This window comes from Rhinopithecus roxellana, chromosome 11 (genome assembly GCF_007565055.1).
Source record: "Rhinopithecus roxellana isolate Shanxi Qingling chromosome 11, ASM756505v1, whole genome shotgun sequence".
NCBI classification, from domain to species: Eukaryota; Metazoa; Chordata; class Mammalia; order Primates; family Cercopithecidae; genus Rhinopithecus; species Rhinopithecus roxellana.
Window position 1 is genome coordinate 135,629,446 of NC_044559.1, and position 21,993 is coordinate 135,651,438.

At 47.6% G+C, this 21,993-nt stretch overlaps 1 protein-coding gene across 1 annotated transcript in view; it reads right to left on the bottom strand.

The window, feature by feature from the left end:
* The window catches only part of LOC104661975 (core histone macro-H2A.2), a 63,878-nt gene that overhangs the window by 798 nt on the left and 41,087 nt on the right, over positions 1-21,993 (bottom strand). Inside the window, exons 4-8 of the mRNA XM_010362834.2 lie at positions 21,739-21,936; positions 19,869-19,979; positions 17,914-18,013; positions 11,403-11,492; positions 2,295-2,469 (exon numbers count right to left, since the gene is read on the bottom strand). Coding sequence (XP_010361136.1) covers positions 2,295-2,469; positions 11,403-11,492; positions 17,914-18,013; positions 19,869-19,979; positions 21,739-21,936 — 674 coding nt within the window. The remainder of the gene's footprint in view (positions 1-2,294; positions 2,470-11,402; positions 11,493-17,913; positions 18,014-19,868; positions 19,980-21,738; positions 21,937-21,993) is intronic.

Genomic DNA, 21,993 nt, shown 5'->3' on the forward strand with positions numbered 1-21,993 from the left:
CCTGAGAGCCATGGGAGCATGAAGTACCTTTGTTTTTACTGGGTGGGGCCTCACTGTGTGCAGGGCTAGTCCATGCATGATCTCCTTTGACCCTAGCCAAAGGGACAGCCTGGGGGTGGCAGGTGGGGTGTGTTGCCCCCACTTTATAGGTGTCACACTGACTCGGAGAGGCACAATGATTTAATTTAATTTAATTAATTTGTTTTGAGATGGAGTCTCTGTCACCCAGGCTGGAGTGCAGTGGTGCGATCTCTGCTCACTGCAACCTCCACCTCCTGGGTTCAAGTGATTCTCCTGCCTCAGCCTCCCGAGCAGCTGAGTAGTGTGCACCACCATGCCTGGCTAATTTTTGTATTTTCAGCAGAGATGGGGTTTCACCATGTTGGCCAGGCTGGTCTTGAATTCCTGACCTCAGGAATTCAAGGAGTTTGGGAATTCAGGAATTTGGGAGGCCTCCCTTGGCCTCCCAGAGTGCCGGGATTACAGGTGTGAGCCACGGTGCCTGGCCAAGCACAGTGATTTTAGTCAAGGTCATAGAGTTGGCCAAGTGAAGAGTGCCCTGCATTTTATTTTTTATTATTATTTTTTAAAATTAGTTTTTGTTTCAGAGGCAAAGTCTTGCTCCATCACTCAGGCTAGAGTGCAGTGGTGTGATCATAGCTCACTGCAGCTTCGAACCTCTGAGCTCAAGCTATCTGCCTCCTGCCTCAGCCGCCTAAGTAGCTGGGACTATAGGCATGTGCCTATAAAAAAATTTTTTTTTTTTTATTTAATTTTTTGTAGAGACGGGTCTCGTTATGTTGCCCAGGCTGGTCTCGAACTCCTGGCCTCAAGTGATGCTCCTGCCTCAGCCTCCCAAAGCTTTTGGATTTACAGGCATGAGCCACCGTGCCAGCTCCCTGTATTTGAGTCTATGTCATCTGACCAAGTCAAGCTTGGCTTTAAAAATGCTGGCCATTCAGCATTAAAAATACCTGGTCTTCAAAAAAGCAAACAGAAGTTTTGTTAGCTCCCTCCAAACTGGTTTGTATGCTAACCCGATTGCTTAGTAAAGGGCAAAAATATATGCTCCAAACCTGTCTTCATAAGTCCTTTTTTATGCACATATTATTTCATAGGCACAGGTCCATGTAATTTCAGCATTGTGACTCTGGGCATGGCGGGGTTGATGAAAGTTTGTTAAAGGCCCCAGGTTCCAGGGAGCTACTGATAGTGCCATCCACCAGACTGGGCCACAGCACCAGGTTCCAGGGGCACAGCCAGAGTGGTCATTAGGGGTCAGCGACAAAGACCCCTGGAGCAGGTCCAGGAGGGGCCTGTTAATAGTGATTCTTCCCATTTGCATGTATTCCAGCACAGAACAGCACTGCATGGTCTCACTGATGAAAGAATGCATCTCACAGCATCTCTGGGCCTGGACTGCTGAGCCTCGATGCTGCTTGCCTACGTTGAGATATGATTACAGCAGGAACCTAGGTCTCATTATTTTCCTCTTGGGCTTCCCAGGACACAGCTATAAACCATAGCTATATTATAAAGGGCAGCTCTCAAGATGAGAGGGTGTTCAAAATTAAAGCAATAGATTGGCTAGGGGCATGAAGGGAGAGGATATGTTGTGTGTGAGAGCAGATATCCTCATTACGTATCTGAAATAATGCCTAGCTGGGATCTGTGACAATCCAGTCATTGCCCAACCTCCTTTTCAGCAATCACTCGGGGACAGATTTTCACTTCTCTGGGTGTATTCGTCAAAGCCTCGAACTCCTGGCTCTGCAGTCTCCCAGAGCAGCGATGGAATTCCCTGGGGATTCTGGAGACAGAGGTCGGAGATGGGCGGCCTGAGATTCTGCATTCTGACATCGGTCACTGCTGCCTGTCTATGGACCACACTTTGAGTAGCAAGGCCTTTGAGCCTGGTGTTTTCTGATCATGTGTCCTGGACATGGACAGCTGGTGGGAATACGGACTTTGAACCTGGAAGGCTCTCAAAAAATAACACACCAGCCGGCCTGTGCCTGCCGATCCTCCCCTGGGCTGCCTTCCTCCTGGGGCTTTAACATCAAGGAGGCAGTGGGGCTGGCCCCAGCCGGGGAAGACCTACTGCCTACGAGCCAGTGGGCTCACTTCCCCGTGGGTTCTGAAGGATGAAAACTGGGTTTCTTGCCCCGTCACCTGGTCAGCATACTTGGCTGTGCTGGCAGCCCTTGGTAACACCCAGATCAGATGTAAGTGGGGGAGCAGCTGATTTCCAGGGAAAAGGCCAGAGGAATCAACTCAGGGGAACTGCATCTTACCTGCCGCTGGGGAAAGGCGGGAACGCGACGGACTTTAGCTTCTTGTCCTCCGCTGCTGACAGGCAGTTTTTGATGGTCTCTTCAAGCTGTTCTTCACATTTGTCGGAGCCCCACTGAGGGATGTGACAGTGGATGACAAATTTGGCTGCGAGTCCACTGGATTGGCTGACGGCAGCTGGGACATAGGAGAGAAAATGCCGCGGGTTATTTCCTGAGGTTTCCTAGGTTATAGCCTAACCTCATCAGGTACCTGTTAGATCTGGAGATAAGGCAGTGATAGAGACGCTGGCCGGCCAGCATCCTGTCCTCCTGATGCAGACTGTGTTTAACAGAGAGCTGGGTTGGATGACTTTGCACAGTTAGCACAAGCTTTGGGTAGAAGCATTTAATGCTTCTCTGACACGTCACTGTCATATGGTCTGCCAAGTAGTCCCTGGGTTGGACTACCTCCTCACAATGGTTCCTAGTTAAAGGGACATGTCAGATCCTCTCTGATGGCTGTGGTAGGTAAAGTAATAGCATCCCCAAACAGCCACATCCTTCTCCCTGGAACCTGTGGGTGTTTCTGTATGTGACAAAAGGGACTTTGCCGATGTGATTAAGTTAAGGCTCTTGAGATGGGGAGATGATCCTGGACTGTCTGGGTGAGCCTGGGCCTGACAAGAGGGAGGTAAGAAGGTCAAAGGCAGGAAAAGGCCGTGTGATGAAGGAGCCAGAGAATGGAGCGAAGCAGCCAGGAGCCAAGGAATGTTGCCGCTTAGAAGCTGGAAAAGGCAAGGAAGGGATCCTTCCCCGAGCCTCCAGAAGGAACCAGCCCTGCCAACACCTGGATCTTAGCCTCTTAAAACTCATTGTGGACTTCTAGCCTCCAGAACTGTAAGAAGATAAATTTGTGTTGTTTGAAGCCACAAACTTAGTGGTAATTTGTTACAGTAGCCACAGGAAATGAATACAGTGGCTTTTTTTTTTTTTTTTTTTTTTAGTTTTTTTTGAGACAGAGTCTTTTTCTGTTGCCCAGGCTGGAGTGCAGTGGTGCAATCTCAGCTCACTGCAAGCCCCACCTCCTGGGTTCAAGTGATTCTAGTGCCTCAGCCTCTCAAGTAGCTGGGATTATAGGCATGTGCTAATTTTTAAAATTTTTTATAGAGATGAGGTTTTGCTATGTTGCCCAGACTAGTCTTGAACTCCAGTGCTCAAGTGATCCTCCTGCCTTGGGCACCCAAAGTGCTGGGATTACAGGTGTGAGCCACCACACCTGGCCTACTGTGGCTTTTAAAAAATAGCCATGCCTGGGCCTCACCCCCAGAGGTCCTGACTCAGTAGGTCTGGTGCAGGGGCCTATGCTTACATGATTTTAGGACCTTCTATGAGTTGAGAACCACTGAACTTGATTGTACAGTTCCTTGGACAGGTATTGCCATTTGATGATCTCCACATGCCCTGTAGAGAGTGGGGTTTCAAAAGCGAGCTGTGAAATTGAATTAGGCCAGCCTTGTCTCACAATTTCAGTCATACTCCTTTGTTTTACTGTTTACTCCCCTAAACATGGTTCCCATTGGTGACAGAGTTGATAAAGCCCCGTGGCTGCTAAGCTCCAGAGAAGTCACTGTGGGACTCCCCAGGGGAGTAGTTCCCTCGGATCTGCCTGAGGCAGCTGCAGCTTCAGCCATGAGCCACGCAGGCCCCTGAGCCACCCACCGGCACCCTGTGCCCCTCCAGGAACCCAGGAATCCGCGTAGCAAAGGTCCGTGGCCACTAGGGGCAGCACTTGTAACAGAAACGTGTGTCCGCCGTATTCCAGAGCTGTGTGTGGGGTTGCGGTGAAAGACTGACTGGAAATCTATGATGCTCACCTAGTTTATGGTTAAGTATTTCCTGGCAATGTCCACAGTGTCAGGGAAGTGCTGACTGCACTTCCTCGCATGGGTGGAAGCCAAATCCAAGGGACCCCCTCGTCCATCAGGGGAGGCTGTAGGCTCCTTGCCTTCCAGTGCCCAGAGGGGACTCAGTGTCATCATATGTGAACTCCTGAGTGCAGGACCCAGGCCACACAATACACCGAGGCTCTGGGTAGGGGCCCACCACACATGCTGACTCTACGACCATGTATATTTGTGCATCAGAAGCAGAGTGTCCCTCTTTGACCTGAACAATGATGCCCCCAAAACCGGAGGCTGCTGTGCTGAGAACCAAGGACCCTGGGGATGGGCCTTGTCTGCACGGTGCGATTTTCCCGAGCACCTGGCTGCTATTGTATGCCTGATGGAGTTTGGCTTGTTATAGTCATGGCTGATTTATTTCACATATTTAAAAAGTATAATCACATTACTAGCAGAATGGTGTTATTTCTCTAATGTAAAGTCATTTTTTTGAGACAAGGTCTCCCCCTGTCGCCCAGGCTGGAGTGCAGTGGCTCGATCACGGCTCACTGCAATCTCTGCCTCTTGGGTTCAAACGACTTGATTCTCCTGCCTCAGCCTCCCGAGTAGCTGGGATTACAGGCACCCACCACCACGCTCGGCCAATTTTTTGTATTTTTAGTAGAGATGGGGAGTTTCACCATGTTGGCCAGGTTGGTCTTGAACTCGTGACCTCAAGTGATCCACCCGCCTCGGCCTCCCAAAGTGCTAGGATTATATTGCACCCAGCCAAAAGTCATATTTAAATAAAAGGAATATGTTCCTGTTGGCAATGTCAAACATCCAATCAAGTAAAAAACTGACTTTCAGGGTAGTACACGATGACATTTCAGTCCAGAACAAAGTATGTTCATGGCAACTGGCGATGAATAACACGGCTTATAGCCGTAATGCTTTGTAATGTTCTCTAGAGGTGTCAAGGATGAGAGTCAAGTTATTGCAAGGGTTGTGACCCTGGTATTTGGTAAGCACCTATCCACGTAATGACTAGCGGCATTCTATTACCTAATGTGATGTCGCCTGGTGGAGACCTGCATTCTGGCAGTGCTGCTGCTGGGAGCTTCTAGAACCTTCTCCCAGGTGAGCCATCACAGTTCTTGGAGTCACCACAGCAAAAGGGGACTCTAGGGTGGCCCCTTGTTCTGCTGAGAGGCTGCTACTGCTGATGCCTGGTTTCCATGACACTATGGGTTTTCTTTTAACAGTGCCTCAGTTTCCCACAATGGCCTCTCCTCTTCCTGCCTGTCTGGACCCAGTGCTCTTCTTTCTGCTGCAGCCCCAGCTCCTACGCAGCCATCTGCAAGCCATTTTCCTCCTTAGCTTTCAACAGGGACCCGCACCTCATGACCTTTCTGGGGCTCCAGGGCTAACACGTGCCCAGTAAAATGGCCATTCACTCCTGAAACCCGATTCCCCATTTTCCCTCTCTGTCACTGCAGACACCATCAGTTTCCTCTGCCTTGTCCCATTCCAGGCCCATGTGCTTCATTTTCACCCCCACTCCACCTCCACCCTCATCCAATACAGCTTTCTCGATGATCTTTGGGCCCCAGCCCTCCTTCTGCCAAACCATTCTCCATACAGTTGCTGGAGTCAAGGTCCTTAAACTCCACATTTAAACTCAGAATCTGCAACTGCTCCTGATTGCCAGCCTGACCTTACTGCAGTCCTCCCAGGCTCCCTTCATGGTCTGCCCCTCTCCCTTTGGAGTCTATCCATTTCTTGCTCTTTCTGGATGCCCAGTCGTTCTCCAGCCAGTGGGCTCAGTCCCCTGCACACATGGGTCTGGCTACACCTGTGTCTCCACACTTGGCTATCCTCCTTTGTCGCTGACTCCCTCGCCCATTCTCTCTAGGCCTCTGCCATTCACTTCAGCAGCCAGCTGTGCTGTGATATACTGTGCTACCTTGGGGTCCCCGCCTGGTTGTAAAGTTCAGGAGTATTCAGGGCCTACATTCACATCCACATCCTGATGCCTGTGCCCGACAGCACACACTGTAGATGCTTAACGTGAACTGGTTCTGCCCCAGATGACGTCTTCACTGAAGTACTTTTGTATTCCTTGCTGCTGCCTGGCTCCTACCACAGTCACTGGCAGGCAGGTGCTCAAATATTCAACAAAAGAATGAAAGACCCGACTTTTCATCAACTTGTCAGCCTGGAAACCCTGGACCTACCCTTAGCTCCAGCTTCTGCCTCCCTGAACATGCAGCATCACTGCCTCTCACTGGCTCTGCTCCTGAAATATTTTCTTGATCCACCCTCCCCCACCCCCTACCACAGGGTGGGCCTGCACTGCAGTTGGTCTGTTTTAACCATGTTAAGATGCACTTTTTTTTTTTTGTTTAAACATTTTAATATTGTTGAAATCAGAAAGCATCTTAGAATTGCTGTCAGCCTGGAGCTGAGTTCTTCCAAAAAGAAATTACATTTCCTTCTATGTCACATGGGGACACTACCAAACTAAGGCTATGTCTCACTCTCTTCTCTGCCTGAGGTTTTGAGCTGCACTGGATCTGGCTGCAAATCTTCAGGAGCACTGGCTTGTGGTTCAAATTCTTTTTCTTTTTTTTAAAGACAGAGTTTCACTCTTGTTGCCCAGGCTGCAGTGCAATAGCGCGATCACGGCTCACTGCAACCTCCTCCGGGTTCAAGCGATTCTCCTGCCTCAGCCTCCCAAGTGGCTGAGATTACAGGCACCCATCACCATGCCTGGCTAATTTTTGTATTGTTACTAGAGACAGGGTTTCTCCATGTTGGTCAGGCTGGTCTCAAACTCCCGACCTCAGGTGATCCACCCACCTCTGCCTCTCAAAGTGCTTCGATTACAGGCGTGACCCACCATGCCTGGCCAAATTCTTTAGTGAGGCTTTTTTCTCCCCTACTGTATATTTGCTGCTCCTTTCTGCATGGTGGGTTCATGTCTTGCTTGCTTGCTGTTATACTCAATGTGCCCCAGCTTTATGTGGGGCCTCCTATTAGACACCTTATTTTGGAAATTTAATTTTTTTTAGTGGTACATACAATAAAAATATATCTTACAACTGATGGTGTTTTAAAATGAAATGCAATGTGCTGTTAGACAGTGGTGAACCGTCTCCCCTTCTCCATTTTTACCAGGGTGCTACCACTCACTGGCCCCAGGCCATGGCTTCTTACACCTAACATATTTGCACCAATGTCTTAGCTGAAAATTGTGTCCTGCAGCCCTCTCCTTCCTTCCAGGTTCATGTCTATTTCCTCGGCGCAGACTTTTGTATTCTTTGCAGCTAGTGTCTGGATTGCTGCCTCTCAGCTTCTACACGTCTGAAATCGCACATCTTTTGTCCTCACTCTTGAACGATAACGTAGCAAAATGTTGAATTCTTGGTTGACAGTTTCTTTTCCCCTTCAGTGCTTTAAAGCTATTTCTTTCCTGTTTCCAAACATCTTTTTTTGCTGATGAGAAGTCTGCTGTCACTAGAAGAACCATCATTTCTTTACAAATGATCTGCCTCTCCTCTCGGGTTACTTTGAAGGTTTCTTTTGATTTTTCAATTTCTGAGGCTTCACCACAACACTCCAGGTTTTGGATTTATTTTCATGTATTTTGCTTGATATTTTCAGCTTAAGGGCTCATGCTTCATCCTAGAAAATTCTCAGCTATGATCTCCTTAAATACTGCTTCCCTACTTTCTATTTCTGCCTTTGGAACTCTGTTTAGAAGTGTGTTGGTGCTGGGCATGGTGGCTCCTGCCTGTAATCCTAGCATTTTGAGAGGCTGAGGCAGGAGGATCACTGGAGCCCAGCAGTTCGATATCAGCCTGGACAACATAGCAAGATCCCATCTCTATTTAAAAAATAATTTAAAAAAGAAGTGTGTTGGAGCCTCTCATTCTGTGTAGAGCAGCTATTTTTCCTCTCCTTTGCACCCTATCAGGCAGTTCTCGGTGAACCTTCCCCACACCCAGGCCCCCAGTCCAGACACCATCTTAGATAACTGAGTTGGGGCTTGGTCTCATGGTTATATTGGGGATATGGTGGAGCCAAACATTGAGTCAGAGGGCAGTGTGGCCCTGGGCTTGGGTGAGGGCTATCTTCTCCCTTCTGCTACCCTAGAAAGACAGATTTTTATACAAGTTGTAGCCCTGGGTAGTGGCTAGAGCTTTGGCTTCCTGTAAAGGCCACAAGAGTCTCATGCAGCCCTTGCTTTGAGCAGTGAGCCTGGCTCTGGCCCTCTTTATACATGAAGCGACACTGCATCTTACAGACCTGGAGCCCAGGCCTGGGGCAGCGGCCTTCTGGAGGTGCTGCTGCAGCCCTCCTGCCTCTGTCTACATGGAGGCTTATCTTATATTTGAGTGTGGCTCTGTCTTACAGTTTTTAAAGAGACACTGCATCTATTACTGCTATGCCTGTGGGGAGTGGTGGGTGGAGATTTAAAGTGTGGGCTCTTGTTCTTTCTGGACTAGAAGCCCCCATTACTTTTTTCCTTTTCTTTCTTTCTTGTTTTTTTTTGTTTTTTTTTTTTTGAGACGGAGTCTCGCTCTGTGGCCCGGGCTGGAGTGCAGTGGCCGGATCTCAGCTCACTGCAAGCTCCGCCTCCCGGGTTCACGCCATTCTCCTGCCTCAGCCTCCCGAGTAGCTGGGACTACAGGCGCCCGCCACCTCGCCCGTCTAGTTTTTTGTATTTTTTAGTAGAGACGAGGTTTCACCATGTTAGCCAGGATGGTCTCGATCTCCTGACCTCGTGATCTGCCCGTCTCGGCCTCCCAAAGTGCTGGGATTACAGGCTTTAGCCACCGCGCCCGGCCTCTTTCTTGTTTTTTTTTTGAGACAGAGTCTTGCTCTGTCGCCCAGGCTAGAGTGCAATGGCATGAACTTGGCTTACTGCAACCTCCACTTCCCAGGTTCAAGCGATTCTCCTGCCTCAGCCTCTGACTAGCTGGGATTATAGGCATATGCCACCACACCTGACTAGTCTCGAACCCCTGACCTCGTGATCCACCTGCCTCAGCCTCCCAAAGTGCTGGTATTACAGGCGTGAGCCACCGTGCCCGGGCCCTACTTTTATAACAATCAAATCTAATCTGGACAGCCCCCTGCTTAAACTTCTAAGTGCCCTCGTGTCCATGTAGGGTCAGGTCCAGACCCCTTCGCGCAGCCCACAGACCCAGCCTCATCTTGACTGCTGTTTCTCTTCTCCCACATGCTGACCCAAGACTCCCTGCTCATGCAAGACCCGCGTCTTCTCACATGCAGTGCTCCTATTGCCCTCCGTGTCCCACCCCCAAGGGCTCTCACAGCCTCACTGCCGTCCTCCCACACTGCCCTATGCTGAGGTTGTGGCTCCTGCTCTGTGGCCCAGTGATGCATCTGAGGGCAGCGGTGGGTTTTATTTTCCGCTGAAGCCCTGCAGCACTTGGCACTGACTGAGGGTACAAGGAGTGAACTGATTGGGAGTCGTGTGGGTGGGAACACCGATCTGAGGTTGGATCCACTTGTCAAAAACTTGCCCAATCGCCTGGACAAGAGATGTTCAAACAAAAACTTGTGCACGGATGTTCACTGCAGCTCTATCCACAATCACCAAAGGTGGAAACAGCCCAAATGTCCAACAGCAAATGAGTGGTTAAACAAAATGGAATATTATTCAGCCATGAAAAAGAATGTAAGTACTTACCCATGCTACAGTATGGATGAACTTTGAAAAAAATGTTAAGTGAGAGAAGCCAGACAGAAAAGTCATATATTGCATGATCCCCTTTATAAGAAATGTCCAGAATAGGCAAATCCATAGAGACAGAAAGTAGATCAGTGCTTGCCAGGGCCTGAGGGGGCACTGGGCAAGACTGCTTAATGTTAGGGGGTTTGTTGGGAGAAAAGCTGAGTGTTGGGAGAAGCTGAGGCAGGGCTTGCATGTCTGACATAACGTGAAAGAGTCTTGGAACATGTCCGGGGTCCAGATTCTAAAACCCCCTGTGGCTGAAACACTAAGCTCTGTGCCAAAGGGCGGAAGGCTACTCCGATGCACCATAATCTGAGCCCAGGCATAAAAGCCCTCGTGGCTTCGACAGAATCCAGGGCTCATGGCTCTGGAATGTGTCTAGACTTGCTGGCTCCTTGCTCCTTACTCTCCCAGGATCGATTGTATCTTGAGTTAAAAGAACCTGCTCTCCATTATCTCAAGCAGCAGAATATGTTCCAGATGCTTCAAAGGAAATGCTAAACTGTCACAGCTGTAGATCATGCCCTTGCCTTTCGACCCCCGTATCCTCACCACCTGTTTCTTTGTTTGATCACCAATAAATAGTCTGGGCTTCCAGAGCTCAGGGCCTTCGCAGCCTCCATACACTAGCGACAGCCCCCTGGACCCACTTTCTGTCTCAAACTGTCTTTTCTCATTCCTTTGACTCCGCTGGACTTTGTCACCCCCATGACCTGGTGTTGGGTCCGATCACCCCAACAAGGTTTCTGTGTGAGGTGACATCAAAGCTCTGGACTAGGTAGTGGTGATGGCTGCACAACACTGTAAAAGTACTTAATGCTGCTGAATTATACGCTTTAAAATAGTTCCAGTGGCTGGGTGCGGTGGCTCATGTCTGTAATCCCAGCACTTTGGGAAGCCAAGGTGGGTGGATCACTTGAGGTTAGGACTTTGAGACCAGCCTGGCCAACACGGCAAAACCTCATCTCTACTAAAAATGCAAACGCTAGCCAGGCATGGTTGCATGCGCCTGTAATTCCAGCAACTTGGGAGGCTGAGGGACAAGAATCGTTTGAACTTGGGAGGCGGAGGTTGCAGTGAGCTGAGATCATGCCACGGCACTCCAGCCTGGGTGACAGAGTGAGACTCTTTCTCAAAAAGAAAAAAAAAAAAGAAAAGAAAAAGAAAAAAACATAGTTCCAATGGTAAGTCCTATGGTATGTATACTTTATCACACACATGCGAAGTTCACCCAATGGCTCTAGACCATTTTGGGGGATCTGATGCAAATTGACTTGAATTATTCAGACATATTGGAGTCCCCAGGACATCTGAAAGGATCTCCATGGGCCTGCTCAAATTACCTGAGATGCTGAAATAGCTTTCTGATTAGTTATGGCATCCTTTGTCTCATAAGCTGAACGGGCATCAGGCACGTGAGGCTAGAGACTCAGAGAGGAGGGTGAGGCCATGCTGGTGACAGGAGCCTAGTTCCACGCTTACCTTCGGCGACTTCCAAAGGGCCTTGGGATTTGCGGAGCTCCTTTACCGTTTCCAAGAACTCTTTTCCCCCAGCCTTTTCCAAGGCTTTACCTGCAAAGGAGAGCAATGGGAAGCCACTGTGGTTGTTCTTTCAATCTAATTACACTGTTTGATATATTTGTAGTAGGCCAGGAAAAAAAAAAAAAAAGTACAGTTAGAAACTAGGAATTGAACTTCCCAATTGTTATCCTGGTTTGCCAGTGGTAGGGGGAGGCAGGGGTCTCGGGGCATCAGTGTAGCAGACTTAGATTGGCAAGCTTTTATCAAGGATCTTTTAAGGGGTGATTTGGCCATAAAGCAGTCTCATGGCCCGAGTCCTGTAGATGATTTAAAAACAACTGGTCTAGCTGTCAGTTCTTCCACTCTAAAAGAGGACACAAACAAATGGAAGAACATACCATGCTCATGGATAGGAAGAATCAATATCGTGAAAATGGCCATACTGCCCAAGGTTATTTATAGATTCAATGCCATCCCCATCAAGCTACCAATGAGTTTCTTCACAGAATTGGAAAAAACTGCTTTAAAGTTCATATGGAACCAAAAAAGAGCCCGCATTGCCAAGACAATCCTAAGTCAAAAGGACAAAGCTGGAGGCGTCACGCTACCTGACTTCAAACTATACTACAAGGCTACAGTAACCAAAACAGCATGGTACTGGTACCAAAACAGAGATATAGACCAATGGAACAGAACAGAGTCCTCAGAAATAATACCACACATATACAGCCATCTGATCTTTGACAAACCTGAGAGAAACAAGAAATGGGGAAAGGAATCCCTATTTAATAAATGGTGCTGGGAAAATTGGCTAGCCATAAGTAGAAAGCTGAAACTGGATCCTTTCCTTACCCCTTATACGAAGATTAATTCAAGATGGATTAGAGACTTAAATGTTAGACCTAATACCATAAAAACCCTAGAAGAAAATCTAGGTAGTACCATTCAGGACATAGGCATGGGCAAGGACTTCATGTCTAAAACACCAAAAGCAACGGCAGCAAAAGCCAAAATTGACAGATGGGATCTAATTAAACTAAAGAGCTTTTGCACAGCAAAAGAAACTACCATCAGAGTGAACAGGCAACCTACAGAATGGGAGAAAATTTTTGCAACCTACTGACAAAGGGCTAATATCCAGAATCTACAAAGAACTCAAACAAATCTACAAGAAAAAAACAAACAACCCCATCAAAAAGTGGGCAAAGGATATGAACAGACATTTCTCAAAAGAAGACATTCATACAGCCAACAGACACATGAAAAAATGCTCATCATCACTCGCCATCAGAGAAATGCAAATCAAAACCACAATGAGATACCATCTCACACCAGTTAGAATGGCAATCATTAAGAAGTCAGGGCCGGGCGCGGTGGCTCAAGCCTGTAATCCCAGCACTTTGGGAGGCCAAGACGGGCGGATCACGAGGTCAGGAGATCGAGACCATCCTGGCTAACACGGTGAAACCCCGTCTCTACTAAAAAATAAAAAAAAAAACTAGCCGGGCGAGGTGGCAGGCGCCTGTAGTCCCAGCTACTCGGGAGGCTGAGGCAGGAGAATGGCGTGAACCCGGGAGGCGGAGCTTGCAGTGAGCTGAGATCCGGCCACTGCACTCCAGCCTGGGCCACAGAGTGAGACTCCGTCTCAAAAAAAAAAAAAAAAAAAAAAAAAAAAGAAGTCAGGAAACAACAACAGGTGTTGGAGAGGATGTGGAGAAATAGGAACACTTTTACACTGTTGGTGGGATTGTAAACTAGTTCAACCATTATGGAAAACAGTATGGCAATTCCTCAAGGATCTAGAACTAGATGTACCATATGACCCAGCCATCCCACTACTGGGTATATACCCAAAGGATTATAAATTATTCTACTACAAAGACACATGCACACGTATGTTTATTGCGGCACTATTCACAATAGCAAAGACTTGGAATCAACCCAAATGTCCATCTGTGACAGACTGGATTAAGAAAATGTGGCACATATACACCATGGAATACTATGCAGCCATAAAAAAGGATGAGTTTGCGTCCTTTGTAGGGACATGGATGCAGCTGGAAACCATCATTCTTAGCAAACTATCACAAGAAGAGAAAACCAAACACCGCATGTTCTCACTCATAGGTGGGAACTGAACAATGAGATCACTTGGACTCGGGAAGGGGAACATCACACACCGGGGCCTATCATGGGGAGGGGGGAGGAGGGAGGGATTGCATTGGGGAGTTATACATGATATAAATGACGAATTGATGGGTGCTGACGAGTTGATGGGTGCAGCACACCAACATGGCATCAGTATACATATGTAACAAACCTGCACGTTATGCACATGTACCCTAGAACTTAAAGTATAATAAAAAAAAAAAACAACAACAACAACAACAAAAAACTGAGATTCTAGTGTTGTGTCCTACAGGTTTAGTACTCATGTGGAGAGCTCTGAGGTCCCGGTCCCATCACAGTGCCATCAACATACTGTAAGTGCTTGAGTCAAAGGACAGACACAGGCCCAGCGGAGCCAGGCATGTTGTTCCCCCACCCCGGTGCTCAGTTTTCAATGGAGACATGCAGAGAGGCTAATCTCTACGGACTTTCCTGCCGGGAGATGCCCTGAGCCTTTGATGTTAGGGGAATGCCCTACTCTTTCTTTTTTTTCCTACCTCAGCTCTTACTTCTCCACAGGCCAAGTGGAACCCTATGGGAGATGACAGGACGCCACCTCTGACCCCGCAGGAACCCTGTCTGTGTATGTACCAGCGCATCCAGCTCTTATGTCTCTGAGATGGCATGGGTTTTTTTTCCAGACTGGGAGGACGACGGCTTTGGGGCAGCAGATGAGGTATTTTTCAGGTGTTTTCATCTTCAAATGAACTTAGTGATCTGGATGTCTGGGGCAAGTCTCAGCTCTCTCTTTATGAATCATAATTATTACTATGGTTCAGTTCAGAGTCTTCCCCAGGGCCTGGGTGGTGATGCTTCCCCACTCCACACTCGAGCCTCAAGTATATGTGGAGAGCCATAGTACATTGTGCAGATCGTTTAGGACAAGTGTCTATTCCAGTGGTCACTGTCCACTGGGGGAGGGCGTGCAGAGGGGATTTCTTCATTAATGTGCTTGGGTTTCCATGATGCAACTGAGAAATGGTGATTGTGCATTATACCCAGCACCTCTGAGGCTCCTTTCTGGCCCCCAGATTCCTGGACACTGTTGATCTATTGGGTCCAGAAGCCTAGAGAAGGCCGAGTAACTGAAGCTGGTAGCCAGTTCATGTTGAGAAGCAGAGGACTAGGTCTACACTGGTGCCCTCTGCATTCAGGTCAAGGGCCAAATGGGAATGTGCAGAAGGTAAGGGGAATGCACCCTTCTCACTGCAGACTTTTAAGAAAAAAGCAGCCTGGAGAGAGGTATTTTTCTCTCTACAGAAGCATTCCCAAGAAGGAAAGGAACAATGCTAGAATGAGAAGACCGCAGCTTTGCAACTCCTAACAAATGGCGGAATCTAGAGAAGAGGCATCAGTGGCCCCCAGCATCACACCAAGACAGACAACCAGGCACGACACGCCTCCTCAGGCACGCGCGCTCGCCACTGACCAAGGAGTCTTGGCAAAGTTTTCGAACCTATACCTCATGAAACCTCTAGATCCAACCACCAAGTTATAAAAAGCAAAGAAACATGTTTCATGATGCCAGGAGGATGTAATCAACAAAATCCGGACTGCATGAAACCCCATAGGACAAATGGCCCAGCTTCCTCAACAGACGAATTGCAAAGAAATAAGAGATGAAGGAGGAACCTAAGGTATAAGAGAATTATCAACCAACTGCAGTGCGTGGACTGATTTGGATCCAAAATCAAATAAACCAATTTTCTTTCTTTCCTTTCTTCCTTTCTCTCCCCGTCCTTCCCTCCCTGCTTCCTTCTCTCCCTTCCCTTCCTTCCTTTCTCTCTCTGTCTCTCTCCCTCTCTCTCTTTTTCTTTCTCTCTCTTTCTTTCGAGACCGGGTCTCACTCTGTGTACTCTGTGGCCCAGACTGGAGTGTAGTGGCGTGATCACCATTCACTGCAGCCTAGAACTCCTGGGCTTAAGTGATCCTCCTACCTCAGCCTCCCACCTTAGCTGGCAGCACAGGCATGTGCCAACACGCCCGGCTAATTTTTGTATTTTTTTGTAGAGATGGGGTTTCGCCATGTGCCCAGGTTGGTCTAGAACTTCTGAGCTCAAGTGGTCCGCCCACCTCAGCCTCCCAAAGTGCTGGGATTACAGGTATGAGCCACCATACTCAGAGGCCCCCCTTTTTTATAAGAGATGGGGATCCCACTATATTGTCCAGGCTGGTCTCAAATTCCTGGGCTCAAGCAATCCTCCTGCCTCAGCTTCCCAAGTAGCTGGGACTACAGGAGTGTACCACTGTGCCTGGCTTAAACAAATGTTTAAGAAACTTAACATTTATGATGTAACTGGAATTGGAACACTGGTAATTTGTTGATATTGCGATCTTTTTAAAGGTACAATAATGGTAGTGTGGCTGTGTTGTTAGTAAACAGCCCTTATCTGTTAGCAGTCATTGTGAAATATTCACAGATAAAATGACTTTGGGAAGTATGTGGAGGGGGTAAGAGTTGGAACAAAGGTGGCCATAGGTGGTGATTACTGCATCTGATTGAGTAGGGTTTCATTATAATTTTCTGTTATTTTTGTTTATGCTTGACTTTTCCCACAATAACATAATGTTTTGAAAAGATTAAGGCAGGGCCTTGGCTGTTGGGATGATTAGTTTGGGTGACGGTGGTGGAGAATGGAATCATAATGGGAGGGACTCCTCCTAACACAGCAGCAACAAAACAACTGTCAATTACTAAGTGCCTAGGAGCCCAGCACTGTGCCAGGCCCCATCACAGCAGCCCTGTGGGACAGGTACTATTGCTATCCTCCCTTACAGAGGAGGAAACAGAGGTTCAGGGAGGTTTAGACACCTGCCAAAGGTCACACAGCTAGGAAGCAATTCAGAAAAGCCGGGACAGTCCAGGCAGGCCGACCTGGAACCTGCCCTCTTAACCACCTGGCTGCCTTTAGCCCATTTCTCCTCACAAGACCCTGAAGAGGTTGGCCTTAGAATCCACTGCTGGAAACTGAGCGTGAATTTCTGCTCTCAGCTCTTTCCACTCTGCCACCATGCCAATTAAAGAAAAGAAGCATATTGTTTTTCTTACATAAAAATTTCATTACTATAGAAATGTGTAAAGTATGAACACTGCAATGTGTCAGTGAGAGGCAGGACACCTATTAAAAAAGCTCCAGAGGAAGGCCACTAGAGGGCGCCCTTCCAAGGAGCGTGGAAGGAGACTTGTTTCTCTGTAATGCTGACTTTTCCCAGGGCTGTCCTGTCTCCTTTTCAGGACAGCAAGTGGCCTCTGATGCCAGGAGGAAGCCCTGAGTGAGTCCAGCTGCCAGGGGCCCCTGGTGCTACCACCCAGGGCTGAACTACTAGCATCTACCTCAAATTGCCTCCCTCACAGGCAAGCCCTGTACCCTAGGGACAAAGCCCCTTCTTTGCTTACTTTACCCTTTCCATGGAGAGTTTAAGGCAGTTCTGCTTGGTAAAAATGGATGGGATGGGGACTGTTAGCATGCTGTTATTTCCGGCACCCGTAACAGCTTACCCTCCCAAGCTCCTCCACCCTGGCTAGTAATAGCTCTCTCTGCCACTCGTGGGACAGTTGGCAAACCACAGGCAAAATAGCTCAGTGCTCATAGCTTAATGGACAACCTAATTTTTTCTAGATGTCCATTTCCCTTTTATCAATAGCACTCTCAATATTTAAGCTTACGATATATGTAAACATGTACAACAATATTTACAGTAGCACTATTCACTATAGCCCAAACTGGAAACGACCCCAATTGTCATCAGTGGTGGAATAGATCAATCAACTGTCATATATTTATAGAGTGTAATACTACAAGCAAGGAAAATGAATGAATACAATCATACTCAACAACATGGATAGATTTCACAATACTGAGTTGAGCAAAAGAGGACAAGATTTCATTTTTACAAAATTCAAGACAGATGAAACCCATCTCTGCTTTGAGAAGAAAGGACAGTGGCTACCCTTGGAGGACATACCTGACTGGGAGTGGGACCGAGGGAGACGTCTTGGGTGCTGGTAAGGTCTGCTTCAGGATCTTGGTGCTAGTTGCACAGTGGGGTTCACTTTGAGAAAAATTCATCAAGCTCTACGCTAACAATTTGCTTTACACAATACCCCAATAAAAATTTCAAAAATATATGCAGAATTAAAAGTTAGCTTCTCTCTAGTGAAGCTGTTCAACTACACATAAAGACACAGTTTGACATGGGACCCCAGCAATGGGATAGCCAGTTGACAATGACCAGCTTCACAAGAACTTGCCTGAACAGTGGCCTATTCTATGGCACTTCTACTGAAGTCTCAGGACCTTACCTATATCTTCTTTGAGGTCAATTTCGGCTGTGGTTGGGTGGACAATGCCCTCCACTCTCATGGAGCCAATATGGCTGATGTCACTCTGGGTTAAGGACAGCTGCATTAGGAAGAAAAGGTGGAGAATGTGGAAAAGATAAAATCCGGTTGAAAAGTCCTCATATTTTACTTGCATCATTAATTCTCTTTAATTATTCATACCCAATGTCAACATAGGGGCTGCATAGAGAGTGACAACCTCCAATTTCCCAGGTGTCTGGCTTGCAATAAGCTCTTTGAGCTCAGCGGATTTGCTCTCCACTCTGGGGCTGGCAGCATACAACGAATCCATTTCCTCTTCCCTGGAACAGGAACAGGACCTCCCCTCTCCTTTCTTTCTTTCTCTTACAGCTCATGCCTTTGGTTCCCAACCCCGGTGGCCCTGGTTTTCACTGATGCATCCTCTGAGCAGCTCCTGCAAGGAAGCCCAGGGCTCGCTCTCTCTTTTCCCCTCAGCATCCTGCATTCTCCCTAGAGGAGCACAAAATTAGTGGGGCAGGGCTCTGAAGTCAGTAACCTTGCTGGAGAGAAGTAATGGGCTCTGGGATCCTGACCTGGGGGTGTCTGGCTCCCTTGGCCTTTGGAGACCACAGTCTTGGGGCTACCGTTGGGAAATGCTACCCTATGTGTTCACAGTAGAGTGGAATGGAGGGCATTCTCTATTGGCCCACGTGAGCGAGACCTTTATGTTCCCTTAGCTACGTGAGAGAAAGCTAATCGTCATGTAACAGTGAACGGGCCAGAGAGGGGACGTAAATTCCACCTCTTTGTTTCCCTGCTTTAATCAGTGATGAATTAGCAACCAGCCACACCGATGCTCTTCTTAGAACATGCTCTTCCCAGTTCTTTGAATGGAGGCTTACTGTGTTGTCAGGATGGAAACATTCAGCTACCAGAGATATGATTAACTGACTCTTCCCTTGGGTGTCTTATTTCAGCCCCAGTTGACTTGGTAGATAAATTGTCTGCTCAGTAAACTTTACACTTGTAGGAATGAATTATTTGCATGTCTGGCTGGGCTGCTGTTGTGTTGCTGAAGACTGTTCAAATGTATAACCCTGTTTGTTTTCTTTCTAAATCCTAGGAAGGCAGGCAGACTGAATTATTGGCAAATAATTCATTTCTAATACCAAGGATATTCGGGAAACATACATTTCTATTTTCTTTCTTTGATAAATTACATTGAACCATGTAAGATGGGCCTCTCAGAAGCTGTTTGAGAAAGTTAGCTATGGATTTTTTTTTTTTTTTTTTTTGGCAGATGTAGAAATAACTGGGGTGTGTGGAATTCCCAGCAAAACCAGTAATGCCATTCTATCTACTGACCAGAAAGAGCCTCCATGCTTACCCGTCTGACCAATGTTAGCATTAACAATTCTCAGCAAAAAAGAACAATTCTCACTCTCACAATGCCAACACTGCCACAGCTCTTTAGTTTAAAAATGAATAATTCAAGACTGCAGTGAAAATCATTATTGGGGAGCAAGGGAGGCATCGTTTGTAAACAGTAGGTTATAAAAATACAGTAGTGTTGGCCGGGCGCAGTGGCTCAAGCCTGTAATCCTAGCACTTTGGGAGGCCGAGACGGGCGGATCACGAGGTCAGGAGATCGAGACCATCCTGGCTAACACGGTGAAACCCCGTCTCTACTAAAAATACAAAAACTAGCCAGGCAAGGTGGCGGGCGCCTGTAGTCCCAGCTACTCGGGAGGCTGAGGCAGGAGAATGGCGTAAACCCGGGAGGCGGAGCTTGCAGTGAGCTGAGATCTGGCCACTGCACTCCAGTCCGGGCGATAGAGCGAGACTCCGCCTCAAAAAATAATAAAATAAAATAAAATAAAATGAAATAAAATAAAATAAATAAATAAAAAATACAGTAGTGTTTTAATATAGCACAATGCAATTCTCTTTGTTACCTTCTGTCCCAGAACAAGGCTCTTAGAAGACAGAATGGTGAATCCATCCCCTGGCCCGTCTTCAGAGGTGGAATTTGAAGTTCCTTCTTTATCGCTGTCCTTTGGTTTGGACTGTTGGTAAAAATCAGAAGGCCAGATGAGAACCAATCCAGAAAAAGCCTGAGGTGCCTTTATTAAGCTCTTCTCATGGCTGCCACCAAGTTGAATATGAAAGGAAAGCAGTTAGGTGATGTGTTCTGCTGTTTCTTGAAGGAGGGAAGCAAAAGTCAGCAATATAAGGAAAGAAAAGGGTACCACAAAATAGCAAAACAGAAAGTGTGTTAAAGGGCTCACGTGTACCTACAGTCCTCACCTACCCCTGTGCACCACCAGTGCGTTGTCCTCGCTCATTTCAGTGCCTGCAGCTCACGACAACAAGCATTGGAGCCGGGTGGGGCCATTGACAGCCCATTGCTTAGCCTTCTTTCTCCCCAGGATTTCTCGGGGCACAGAGGCAGTGTGGAATGAAGCGCCCACAACTTCTACAGCAGGGCTGTCCAATAGAACTTTCTGTGATCAAGGAAATATTCTGTTTTGATCCTCAATAATGTTGCTGAGTGCTTGAAATGTGGCTGGTACAATCAAGGAGCTGAATTTTAAATTTGATTTAGTTTTCATTCAAATCTAAATAGCCTTGGCTGAGTGCCTTAGCTCACACTTACAATTCCAATGCTTTCGGAGGCTGAGGCAGGAGGGTCACTTGAGCCCAGGAGTTTGAGGCTACAGTGAGCTATCATCTCGCCACTGCATTCCTGCGCTCCAGCCTGGGTGACAGAGTGAGACCCCTGTCTCTTAAAAAAAAAAAAAAAAAAAGCTACATGTGACCAGTGGTCACTGTACTGGGCAACATAGGAAAACATTATTCTATCAGTGGCATCTCTGAGCTAAGCTACCTAGCATTATCAAGCTATCCCAAACACCTGAAATTCCACTGGTGGAACTCAAGGAATGCCTGCAGGAGACTAGAGGCTGTTTGGAAGGCAATACGGAGCTCTGCAGAGACATACGACGCAGGTTGCCGGCTACCGTCTCTCACTTCAGAATTTGCTGGGGGTAGTAAAAGGGATCTGAAAACCATCCCTGCTTAGGGTTTGGAAACCTAGAGAAGACCCTGTTTGATGATTTCAGCTCTAACCTCAAAGGCCCTTTATTCTTTTACCCGTACGTTCTTGTCATTTTCTTCCGGCACCAAGCTGCAAGAGTCCTTGGTCCTTCAGAGGTGCCTGCTACGCCGTCATTGTTTCATCTTTAAACTTGTGAGTGTCTTACTACCTGGGTTGCTCTAACAAAATGCCATAGACTGGCTGGCTCACGAACAACAGAAACCTCTTTTTTTTTTTTTTTTTTGTTTCTGAGACAGGGTCTTGCACGGTCACAAAGGCTCTTGTGCAGTGGCGCCATCATGGCTCACTGCAGCCTCTAACTCCTGGGCTCAAGCCATCCTCCTGCCTTGGCCTCCCAAAGTGTTGGGATTACAGGCATGAGCCACTGTGACTGGCCCAGAAACTTGTTTCTCATAGTTCTGGAGGCAGGAAGTCCTTGGAGCAGGCAGATTCCGTGTCTGGCAAGGGCTCGCTGCCTGGTAGATGACGCTTTCTAGCTGTGTCCTCACATGGCAGAAGGGTCCCTCTGCCTCCCTCAGGCCTCTTTTATAAGGGGACTGTTCCCATTCATGAGGACTCTGCCCTCATGATCTAGTTACCTCTCAAAGCCTCACCGGGTAATCCTATGCCCCTGGGGTTAGGTTTTAACATATGAATTGTGGGGGAACATAGACATTCAGACCATTGCCGTGGGAGTGCCTGGCTCAGGACATGCAGCCTCGGCTCACCTTTTTGGACGTCCGTGGTTTGGCAGCCTTGGATTTCTTCCCCCCCTTCTTGCCTGACGTGGCCTTTCTGCCTCTTTTCTCTGGGGGCGGGGAGAGGATCGTTTCCGACTTGCCTTTGGTCCCTCGCTTTTTGGCCAGCAGTTCGGGGTGAATTCTGGGCAGGACGCCTCCACTGGCGATGGTCACTCCTTTTAGCAGCTGAAGAGAGAAACGCATGCACTCATGTAGCAAACAGCCGGCTAGTTCTCAATTTCA